Source organism: Pleurodeles waltl, chromosome 4_2 (genome assembly GCF_031143425.1).
Source record: "Pleurodeles waltl isolate 20211129_DDA chromosome 4_2, aPleWal1.hap1.20221129, whole genome shotgun sequence".
Classification (NCBI taxonomy): domain Eukaryota; kingdom Metazoa; phylum Chordata; class Amphibia; order Caudata; family Salamandridae; genus Pleurodeles; species Pleurodeles waltl.
The window spans coordinates 283,764,539-283,776,910 of NC_090443.1; the positions used below are offsets into that span (position 1 = coordinate 283,764,539).

The 12,372-nt window shown below is 38.3% G+C and overlaps 1 protein-coding gene across 2 annotated transcripts in view; it reads right to left on the minus strand.

Moving 5' to 3' along the window:
* Window positions 1-432: 432 nt before the first annotated feature.
* The window catches only part of RBX1 (ring-box 1), a 102,099-nt gene continuing 90,159 nt past the window's right edge, over window positions 433-12,372 (minus strand). For both annotated transcript variants that reach the window (XM_069231139.1, XM_069231140.1), the window contains exons 3-6: window positions 6,406-6,484; window positions 6,082-6,152; window positions 1,354-1,439; window positions 433-615 (exon numbers count right to left, since the gene is read on the minus strand). In XM_069231139.1, coding sequence (XP_069087240.1) covers window positions 603-615; window positions 1,354-1,439; window positions 6,082-6,152; window positions 6,406-6,484 — 249 coding nt within the window. In that variant the 3' untranslated portion in view covers window positions 433-602. The remainder of the gene's footprint in view (window positions 616-1,353; window positions 1,440-6,081; window positions 6,153-6,405; window positions 6,485-12,372) is intronic.

Genomic DNA, 12,372 nt, shown 5'->3' on the forward strand with positions numbered 1-12,372 from the left:
TGGCATCATCAGAGAGGCTATTATCAGTTCTTATAGAATGAAATTGCTTCCATAATTTGTTGCCGCACAGAACTGGCACCCAAGGGACACATTTTTTTTTTTACAGGACAAGTCGATTCTTGACGCAGCCTGCCCCATGGCCAAGTAGAAATTGTTGAATTCCACATCCCTGAAGATCTAATAGTTGATATACATATCATCATATATATTATAATATTGGATAGTGCTCTAGCATTCAATCTATTGAAGAGCCAATGCTAGAGCACTAGCAAACCAAAATACATACATACTAAGGATAGGCAAGATTACAACGGTCATCTTATAAGGGGTCCGGTATCTTATTGAAAGCAAAAAAACAAAGATGTACACACAAACCTTGCAGAAACCATCATCAGATGAAAGTCAGAAAAAAAAAACACACAGATGAAAAGGTAGGATAGATACATATTTTATTTAAAACAAAGATCTAAACAACAAATATGTTAAACAAAAATGAAATCTGGCACCACTGTTGCAAGTGCGATACAGCCCAAATGAAGAAGCCTTCATTACGGATATCTGAAGACTATGAACTGGATGAAGGTAAGGGTTCCTAGTACAGCTTAGTGTCCATACCTTGGAAAGAAAAGAAAAACAATTAGGTTGTCACAAATTACAGGCCATGATCATGGTCTTACAGAATGCTGGTCAACTACTTATGATCAAATTATACAAAAGGAATACCCTACATAAAAGCTTTGCCCATGGGATATCCAAAAACAGACTCAATGGCCTGAATGCACCAATGTACAGGAGCCAAATGAACTGAACTGCTTTATATAAGGAAAAGTGCACATGCAACAGAAACCAGACGAGCTAGAGTTACACAACTGTTCCTTGCCAACACCAGACATAAATCACCATGTGTGAAAAAAAGGATTTTGTTTTGCAAGCACTAATAGGAGGCTGGAATCGCCCTGTGTCGTGGGCATAATCAGTCTATAACTTGGCCCAATGGCTCCTATTATAGTTACTCAAATCCAGTATGCCAAATTACCCCCCACCCAGGGATCACATGCAATATTCAATTATGACAAACTGTTGTGGCCCGTCACCAAAAGCTGGAAAAGGACACAGCAGAAGTGGGGCACATCTTTCATGTGCGGACATGTGAATTTAGGAGAATTTAAGCAACGGTGTCACAAACAGCATTGTGGCAAAGGGAATCCTTCACAGCCAACATTTTAGGGTGCACAAATACCTCCACCCCCCTCAAAAGAAACTCAATCAACTCAGGCTCCAAAACACTCCATCTCCTACCCCGTGCCTTCCCAGTTATCCATTCTGGTAAGCCACCCACACACTGGATCTTACTTTTGAAATTCCCACTCTCTGTTGTCCAGTGGGCACACCTGACGGGTCTTCAACCAGCGCGAGATGCAGTGGAAATGAAAAGCATGCTGGAAGATATAATCAAACAAATAAAGGACGTTACTCAGCTGCTTTTTAACCTGGTACTTTTCCAGGTAAGGAGAGGGCTTGAGCTGGAGAGGGATAAGTGAACCAAAGGTAGTAAGAGGGGAAACAAAGTAGGAGAGTTCAAAGAGCTGCAAGGTTTTAAAGATGGGAAAGTACCATAAATGTTCCAAGGCCTATGGCACAGTGAATGAATTAAAACATGAATGAGTGCAATGGTTACAACCTTCAGTCTTGAAATCAAACAACATCCAGCATAGGAAAAGGAACTAAACAGTAAATGGCTTTCAAACTAGTATACCGGGGTGCCTGCAGTGGTACTAAAAAACATTTAATAAAATATTTTTTTTAAAAGAAGTGCACTTTTTTTTTCTTTCTTGGGAAGTAAAGTGGTGTAGACCTGGTTCTGAGGGGGTAGATAACTGCTAGATCATCCAAGATCCTCTCTCATTGTGACTACAGTATTAATGAAAGACAGGAACTTGGAGTAATAGAACCACAATGCATTAAGATTGTGACAGAAGACAATGTTGAACACCAAGAACACATGATCTGAGCAGCAGAATATCACAAACCATGACAACCTTAACCATGAAAGGGCAGGGTCACCCCACTCCTGATAAGAGAACATTGGAAATAGGCCCAAAGAGCTTCAAAATAAATTACCCACCCAAATTCTCTAAGAATGCAGCAAATAATTTCAAACAGACTGCTGAAATCTCTACCTAAAACACTCCTCTTTGGCATCTATTTATGCATGAACATAAGAGCTCTAAAATCTAACCTTTTCTTTTTCATATTCCGTACAGTCCATTGGAGTGGGTCGCTGAACGCACTCCTGCAAATCTCGAAGGTCTCAAAATACCCTAGAGTCTCAAGCTATCCATCTCAACCTTTTTTCATGCTGAGCTGCAACAGTGACATCAATATGGAAGAATGGCAATATACTCTCACAAGCCTCTCACCGAAATCTGGAGATCCTCCACAAGTTAAAAGCCCACACCTTATCTGGAGTACATCCAAATTCACACAGCATTACGCTAGCTACCCTACAACTCTACCAGAACCAAGCACCTGCAACACACCACCGACTAGCAACCAACCTTTCCCATCACACCAAACTCAGCCAAGAACAGCCTAACCTCACAACCCCACGCCACACTTGCAATTCTGTTTTAATTGGCTAGAATTAAAAAATGTACCATCCTAACAAGGAGCTAAAAAAATAAAAATAAAAAAAAATCACAACCACGATTGACAATTTCCCCTCACACTCCTGCTAATAATACACTACCCTGACCAACCCTACTGCTAGCTGCTAGCCACTGGCCAAGGAGATCAGCCATCTGAGAGAAGACATCGGAGCTCTATTACAACCCTACCAAAGTGCAGTGCAGATCCCCAACTTTTGAAATACCAGTTGCAACAAACACCAACGTTCATAAAACATACTTCAAGGCTCAGAATGTAATTCCTGAGAACCCAATCTCGAGACCGTTTATCCCAGGCCATGAGAACAAGCCACAGGATTAAGAGATGACACTTATGTTTGTGGCATGTTCAGCTGCTTATCTCCAATTCTATAACAAACGTATCAAAAACTATCCTGTTTAATGAGAGTGACATGTTATTCCTGAACAAAACATGGCTAAATCAGTCGTCCAACCCCCAGATGGATATCCTAACATCTCCTAATTTCATTATCAAATTCTTAGATTGTCTCCAAAGCTGGGCGGTGGGATTGCTGTCATTCATCAGAACCAATCTGTTCCCAGTGGAAAGCTGTCCTCCTGTGAATACCTGGCAGTAAAATAAACATAGCACGCAGATCTATAACAAAACTACATCTCATTTACCACCCAAAAAGAGAAAACCTTTTGTTTCTCAAACAAATAATGGAACCAATTACAGTGCAGTTCATATACCACTAGAGCCTCATCTTTCTAGGTGATTTCAAACTTCACTAGAACCAGGAGTGAGAGATACAGGTCTCCTCTACAAAAAACATCTTTACTGATCATAACCTCATTCAAGTGTGCAAAGGTCTGACACTGGATCTAATCATAGGAAAGAGGATCCTATCAGCATTGATTCTACCATCCTAATTGACACGTCAGACCATCACCAAATTATATTGCACAGCACTATATATACATAGAAAAACAGCGGCCAAGGCGTCAAACATTAGGTGAGAGAAATTAGAATCATGAACAGGGATGACTTGACCTCCCTGTACCAGAGGAACCATCTACCACCCTGCAAATTGCAGAACGTTCAAGAAATCCTAAAGGACTACAACATCCCAAACAAATGTCAAATAATGAAGGTGGCAGTGATACTCTGACTCAAGACTCAAACAAAGTATCCCTCCCCTGGTTAAATCTAAACCAAGAAAGGAGGAGACCCAGACTTGCTTAGAGATTATGGAGACATGAACCCATCTCATGGAATCTTAAATGACTACGGGAGTTAAGAAATACCTACAAGACCACCAAAAGGGATGCCAACGCATCAGTATTCACATCACAACTAGACAGAGCCAAAAAAAACTGCAAAATTGTCACGCAACAAAGAGCAACTAACAATCTCACAGTGATCATGAACACCCCCCATGGAATACTGGGATGTCTTTGCTTTTTTATTCTGTTATTTTCTTCTCAAAGAATTTAGCAATCACTTCAAAAGACAAAAGGATGGGAATCTACCATTGACCCACCTTACTCATCAGAAAACCACAATCTTTAACAAAGCCCATACCTACATCCAGCTCATGGAGACCAAAAATTAGGATACATGGAGTTAGTTTAAACTTTCAATAAAGTGGAGAGTTACAAGTTGAATAGCTATGAAACCAACATCACATTTTAATTATCCTATTCACTTAGCAATAATATAAGACATCAATCAAATGATCTCCACGATCTAGACAAAAGTTGCAAACTCATCGTTAATACAAGGAATTATCCCAGACTGTTGAAAGATGGGGCAGCTGACCACTTCCGAGGAACGGGGAAAAAACAGAAACAAAAAAAAAAAAAGCCCTCAACTCAAACAGGGGCAGATAAACAGATCAAAATGATTTCTGTCTGATGTAGGACACCCCTCTTCCATGCGAAATTGCTGGAAAATGTTTGCATAATCAACTACGCAAACACAATGAACAGTACAGTCAACTGGACAAGCTCCAATCGGATTTCAGATCAGGACACAGCACCGAATTGGGCATCCTCACATCATGGACGATGCTCTTAATATCCTGGACCAGAATGATTCTTGCCTACTTGTCCTACTCAACCGGTCTTCAGCGTTCAACACAATTACTTGAAAGCAGAATCCGGCTTTCAAGAAATGTACACAAATTTTTCCCCTCTTTTTGAAGAAACCGCCAACAATTAGTAAAACAAGGAGGAGCACTATCTAAATTATCCCCAGTCAGAATGGGAGTGCCTCAAGGATTTACCATCTCCTCCACATTTTCCAACCTATATATGGAACCATTGACAGATTCTCAAACAAGCATACCTGGCAAACCACATATATGCAGATACCACAGCTGTACCTGAAGATTTCCTCCATGGAAGACATTACCTTGCTCAATGACACTAATAAAAACCTTTACCTGGCTACCACAAAACCATCTCAAACTGAATCCCACGAAAAATGAATTCCTACTCTTCTACCCGGCACTGGAATGCCTTTGGGTAGCTATGCTCTTTATAAATATGCCTAATGTAACATAACATCCATGAGTAGTGCCTTTCTACAACTCAACCTCCTCAAGAAAGCCAAAAAAAAAAAAAAAAAAAAAAAAAAAAAAAAGCCCTGCACCATGATGCACCTAAGTAGCTCACAAATAAGCTCAAGATCTCAGGGTGCTGCTGCTTCCTACGAAGTGCCAATTCTCTCTTGCTCGAACCACCAAGATTGGGAAGAAAAAAAATAAATACATTTGAAAAAGGGCACCCTCCTCCCCCCACCTTCTTTGGATCCACCCTGACAATATGGAACTCTTTCCTGTCAGGTATTCAGTCTAACCAATAGATAATCGTTTTCAAGAAAGAGGTTAAGAGTGTTTTAAAGGAGTAGATTCTTTAAATATTATTCTAATCTAGCACATTTCAGAGACTCTTACATTAGCGTCATTATATGGCCTAGATGAAGCACTGAGTCACCAAGGCATACCACCAGGAAAGCGAGCTTGGAATGTGTGTATTATGGCTTATGTAATGGAAATAGAGGGTTAGGTCATGTTCACACTTTATAAAAGTAAAAATAAATAAAATGAAGTATACATCCATGCTTGGATATGGTCACTGCCAGCCTTTGTGCTACTGCCCCCCCCCCACTTCCCTCTGGACCAATTATTCAACTGCACATTAGATGAAGAGTCTGATGTCGGGGAGGATGGAGTGGTGAATTTCTCTGTGGTCTGAGGACAAGTGTTGGAAGTGAAAAAGGAGAAGGGGCCTCAAAGGGGAAGAAAACTTGGATGAGAAGGAGACCTCTAGTGAAAGGATGAGAATGAAAGGTACTGCAGGTGAAGAACAGAAGCGAATGGGAATGAAAAAGATACTAGGGTGAGAAGTAGAAAGATAATCAAATTTAAATTGACAAGGAGTAACTCACATTACAGACCCCCCAAGCCACAGTGCACTCCTCTGAGGTTGCAGACGCTTGGTTTGCTTGACATTCTATACCTGGAACGAAAAAAAGTGTAATGTGTAAGCTTAGTTCCTGGATGGATCAGAAACATGCAGCGCTCTTTAATTAAAATGCTGTCTCGACAACCACTATCCTGGAAATTAGTAGCACAAGATTAGTAGTTAAGTGTCATGTGTTTACAACAGCCATTCAAGTTCATCCCATTGCAATTTCTTTGTCACACCTCCATTGCACACTACAGCACTTTACATCTGCTATAATGGGTTTAAGACACAACGTAACACTTACACAAGTCCATGATGTGATTTCTGCAGATGGCGCAATTATCCACCACAATATCCCAGGCCCAGAGTGCCACAGCGTTCCACTGCAAAAGAATTATAAATCAATATGTTTGTAATTTTTTCAACGCGCATTGCTTCATATCAGCATTTGCAGTCAATCAGGGCCTTAAAATGAAGTATTCAGTCCTTACTCACCTGTGGCAATATCAGCCAAAGACTCCAGTCTACATACAATATGAAAGTCACTAAGTCATTCTTAATGAGGTACGTTCCAGTGGCATTGGCTGTATTTAAAAAGTGAGACAGCTGTAACAGCTTATGTGCTATTAGTTTCTGTTGCTATGACAAGGCATGAACCTCCCATTGTGCTTTACCTCTCCTTTACTACTTATCGGCAGCAAAAGATTAACAGTAACATTTCTTTATGGGAATACCAACTACAACTCCCATGAGCATTATAGTAGAAACAAAAACTACATAGCTCATCAATAGAAATCTCTCCATCATTCCTTAACCTTCCTTGTTGGCTCCACCTCTTCCTCTTTTCTTTGTTGCTAGTCAGGAAGATGAGTACTCTCTTGGTCCGCCGTTACCTCTGTGGTATAATGTGGATTTTCATACATAAAAGTATTTAACATCCTCATTAGACTTACCAGTTACTATGAATGCAAATCCTTCAAGCCCACCCGAGCAGGTCCTTTGGAAGGGCTCAACCTTCAACCCCTAGTAATCAAAGCCTATATCAGCTGAATTTGCTAAAAACTAGGGAGAATAACTCATAACAAATGGGTGACCCAGACAGGCTTATGCCTTCACTTAGACTTCAAGTACCCTAATACAGGAAAGGAAACGGACAGATATTTTTCCCCACAAGAGGTAGCCATTCAGATGGAGCTGAAGTGGCTGGTTGTTGGAAGAATAATTTTAGTTGCTACCCCATTTTCTAACAATCTCACCAGTAAGCCTGCAGGCTTTAGTACATTAAATAAACAGCTTCTGCACAGACAAAACAAGTGTGCCTAAATTCCTCAGTTTTTAATTTCTAGAAAATTTAAGTTGTCAAAGTTAAAACACAGTAATACTCAAACTACATATCTGTATGGCATTACAATTCAAAGTCACAAGAAACAATAACATCCTGATCTATCAAGGACCCAATGCATTTCAGGTGGTAAACATTCATCAGGGGTAACTGTAATAAAATTTAAGAAAACACTATCAGAACAGTTCAAGGGCACTATCGAAATGACACTTAAGAATGTGATAAGTGACTGTCACTGGGTGATGACCATGCAATTAAATAATATAATTGAATCAAGTTATATTGTGTTCTACCTGAAAAAGTGCCTGGTAAACATTGGCAATAAAAAAAACTTTGTGCAAATCAGAACTGACTGCACGGTGTGTCCTTATTAGAAAATGAGTGAATGTACATCGAATAATGTGCTTCTAATGTAAATACCAAGTAAGTGTTAATTCTGTCAACTGATGAGAACAGTGAATCTTAATTAGAAACCATTCAATTACATGGTAATCATTACTTATAGAAAATGCCTGTCACTTTTGCATAGAAACCGCTTTTGTGTACTAACTTGCCCAAGAACGTGAGGAGCAACTCAAACCAATACTGTAAAAAGTATAGCGATTTTCTAAAATCGCCTGTGTCACATGAATGGCGTTTTACCAGGATGATTGACGTCAAATGCAAGATGGTTGAAGGTGGTTCGACATGGAAACGTGCTTGTGAAAAAAGATGTGCTTAAAATGAAAATAAAACAATATTAAATTTCAACTCGGTGTACTGGTGAATACACAAAAATAAAGTGTCAACAAGCGTGGAACAAAGAACCCTTGTTACCCTAACGAAAAAAAAAAAAGGAAAAAAGGACATTGCAGGACTGCAGGGGGGGTGGGGGAGGAAGCATATGCGTGTATAGAGAAATGCTCTATGAAACAGTGCCTCATATTTCAAGCGGCCGCACAGCAGAAGCACATGCCGAGCACCCGGAAGTGCTGTGCAAAAGAAATAGAAAAAAATATTCAGAAAGTGTGTATGGGGGATTATGCTGGAGACAACAATTATATCTGTCGATTAGTTGTCATTATATAATGCTTTGGAACTTTTTTAAAGAAGGAATCCACAAATCAGCATGTTAATTGCATTAAAAAAAAAATAATAATAATAAAAAAAATATATATATATATATATATATATATATATATATATATATAAACGCTTTCAACTTTATCTGCATTATTAACGCCAATAAGACACTTGGAAAGAATACACACTATATATATATATATATATACACACATACATACATACACGCACATACATACATACACACACGTTCAAAAACTAACAGTAAGCCAAACAACTAGTTTACAGCATAACAATACAGCATTAATGCTGCATGGGTAGACAAAAAGGAAAATGTAAAATGTCACTTGTGTAAAAATTAAATGTCATCCTTATCAATCAGAACTCAGATAAACATCAGTAACAAAATCACAGAAAATAGAACATGTCTATTTTATCGTTTGATCCTTCAAGCTGTAAGGTACCTACTTTAGTTTTATCCAGAAGCTTTCTCTTTGGGCTCGAATTTTGTGGTTAGCAATTTCAAGAATGGTTTGTATTACTTCCAAGCCGCGAAATTTGATTTGTGCAATATTGTGGTTTTGCTCTGCCCAGTGCAATGCTAAATTCGAATTTTTGTTCATATTCCTTACAGTACTCTTTTGTTCGGTTATTTGGATCTTAATCTGTCTTTCAGTTTTTCCCACATGTAGTAGCCACATGGGCATTTTACGTAATAAATCACGTTCTTGGTGTTACAGCCTGCTGAATGTCTTAATTTAAGATACAGACCTTTGTCACACTTTAAGACATTACAACTAAACTGGATGCATATGCAAAGGCATCTTATGAAAGAAAACTCAGGAAATTCAAACCTGGTATCAGATTATAAACCTGATGTTTCCACCCTGGTAGAAGTATACTCACAAAAGCGCATCTCTAAAAAACAAAGTAATGTGCCATCTGAACAGAGTTTAGCAACTATGGGACATATGCTACCCAAACGTCAACCAATAGATGCATCAACTTTACTAGTGGATAGACAAGCAAGTACAGCTATGTAAACATCCCAATTCAAAACCATCTTTGTCCATAAGCCAGTCAGCAAATCATTGCCTGGAACCAACAATACAATACAATACCATCACAACAGCTTCAAATAAACGAGGAGAGGCCACAGAAAAAGGAAAAAAGACGAAGAGCAAACAAGGTTAACCTGTAGAGTCAATCAAAATTCTTAGATTCAATATTTCATCTATTCCACTCACATCCCAACAAATCATACTCCTCAAAGGAAAATCTTTTGCTCCTAGAAACAATACCAACTAACTGGAGAATGAACTTTCCCTTTTTAAATTCAATCGCAATCTTCGGTTTAAGTTTTTTCAACAATACAGAATCTAAAGATAATATCCAGGACCAAGACATCTACAAAGAATTCGAAACCTAAAAGCACTTTCATGCCGCCATCTTCACATAAAATATTGGACTCATTTGTAACCCTAGATAAAAAAAAAAATAGATACCAAACAACCCAAAGTGTTAATTGATAAAATAGGAAATGTTCCATTTGCTGTGATTTGCTACTAACCAAATTATTCTGATGATTGGTAAGGATGACATTTACTTTTTTACGTAAGTAATATTTGTTTGTATTTTTCAATTCATGTCTAGCCATGCAGCATAAAAATCTTTATATTTATGCTGTACAATAGCCCTCTGGCTTACTGTTTGTTCTTGACATTATATAAGTATCCTTTATAAGTAGCTTCCTGGTGTTATTTGTACAGATATAGTTGAAATTGTTCACGTATGTTGATTGATATACAATTATTGTGGTTATGAATGGATTTTTAGTTAAAAATTAGTTCCAAAGCATTGTATAACGACAACTTATCGACAGATAATTGTCTTCAGTACAATCTCCCATAAACACTTTCTGAATATAATTTTCTCGCTTTTGCGCCACACTGCAGCACTTACGGGTGATATGCACGAGCTACCACCGCGCGAAATACCGGGCACTGTTCCAGGGTGCATTTCTCCATGCAAGCATGTGCTGTTTAACTCTCATACTAGCTGCTTTTTTTCTTTAAGGTAACAAGGGTTCTTTGCCATGAGCTTGTAGGCACATTAGTTTTCTATGGGTATTCACTGCTAAAACTGTATTAACTATCAGATCGTTGTATTTTGATTTTAAGAACGTCTTTTTTACATGCATGTTTCTGTGTTGAACATGCCTTCAACCATCTTGCGGTTGCCATTAATCATCCAGATAACACCACTCATAAAACTAGTGCTTTTTGACAATTAATATATTCTTTATAGTACTGGCTTCAGCCGCTCCTCACATTTTCTTGGGCATGTTAGTAACAAATCTGGTTTCTACACAATAGAGTAACAGGTACTTTCTGCAAACAATGTTTACCGTGTCATACTGGATTGCTTCTAATTACGATTGGGATTCACTGCCCTCATCAGTTTACAGAACGCTAACACTTATTCGGTATTTACCATTAGCAGCATTCAATTTGATTCATGTTCACTCATTTTCTAATAATAACACTAATGAAGACACACTTTGCGGTCAATGGATGGTTCCAATTGGTACAACTCTTTCCTGCAATGTTAAACTGACACTTTTTAGGCAAAGCACAATATTATTTGATTAAATTAGATTATTTGTACGGTCATCACCCAGTATCATGGTCACTTGTCACATTCTTAAATGTAATCTGATAACCCTTTTGAACCGTTCTGAAAGTGTTTTAATACATTTTACTGCAGTTACTCCTCATAAAGTGTTTCCACCCAAAATGCATTGGGTCCTGATGAAGCTTGACGTTATTAGTATATGTAATTTGAGTATTACTATGTTCGAACTCTGAAGACTGACATTTTCAAGCAATTATTAAAGAAATGAAACTGAAAAACCTGTACACTCGTCTGTGCAGAAGTTGTTTATTGCTTTAATGATCTAAAGCCTGCTGGTTTACTACGAATGTGACCCTTGGGACTGTTTAACCAGCAACTGACTTCAGATAGATCTTTTCACCACAAATAGAGACGTTTGACTTCTCTAGATGGGCAGAAACGAACACCACAATTAAGTAACTGCAGCTACCCATAAATGCTGTGTGGTTAGGTGTTTGAATTAGTATGAAAAGCAAACTATAACACATCATTCTTCAGGCATCTGACAATTACTTATTGCAATTAAACCACCTTTGCAAGAGGTGGTCTCTCCCACTCTGGCCAGATGGGTAAAGCAGAAAAACAGAACAAGCAGGAAAGGTTACTGAGGGGCTCAATACGAGTTTGGTAGTCTCAACGCAGGAGCACCAAACTTGTGGGGACAACAACACACATTATCACTGCAACTAACATATTGTAAACTGAATGGAACCCAAATGACACTGCTTTCTAACTCACCATCTAAAAGGCCAACTATGTCATCAGTAAAAAAAAAAAAAAAAATAATAATCAGTAAAAAGTCTCTCTGCAACTCCACCTCAATTCTTTCCAATTTTGAATGCCTTTGACTCCATAGATGCCTTTTGGTCAGGTTTGCACTATGCAAATACTAGACTATGATTAAAATCCATTGGTCTCTAGTTTATACTCAGCCCATCAAGGTGCTCAGAGGCCTCAGCAAAGCCAGGATATCATTGACAGTGCTTTTGATGAGGTATGCCTAAACTATGAGGGTGTGTGAAAGTTACTTTTGAGTACTAATGCAAAATAGTAGTAACCTTACACAAGATAGTATGTAATTTCACAAAAGCCAAAACAGTTATTTAGTGCTGTTTTGAAGAATTAAATGCACGCATGTTTCAATAAGATGCAAGAACACAACTGACAAAATATAAAAAAAATAAAGACTTCAAC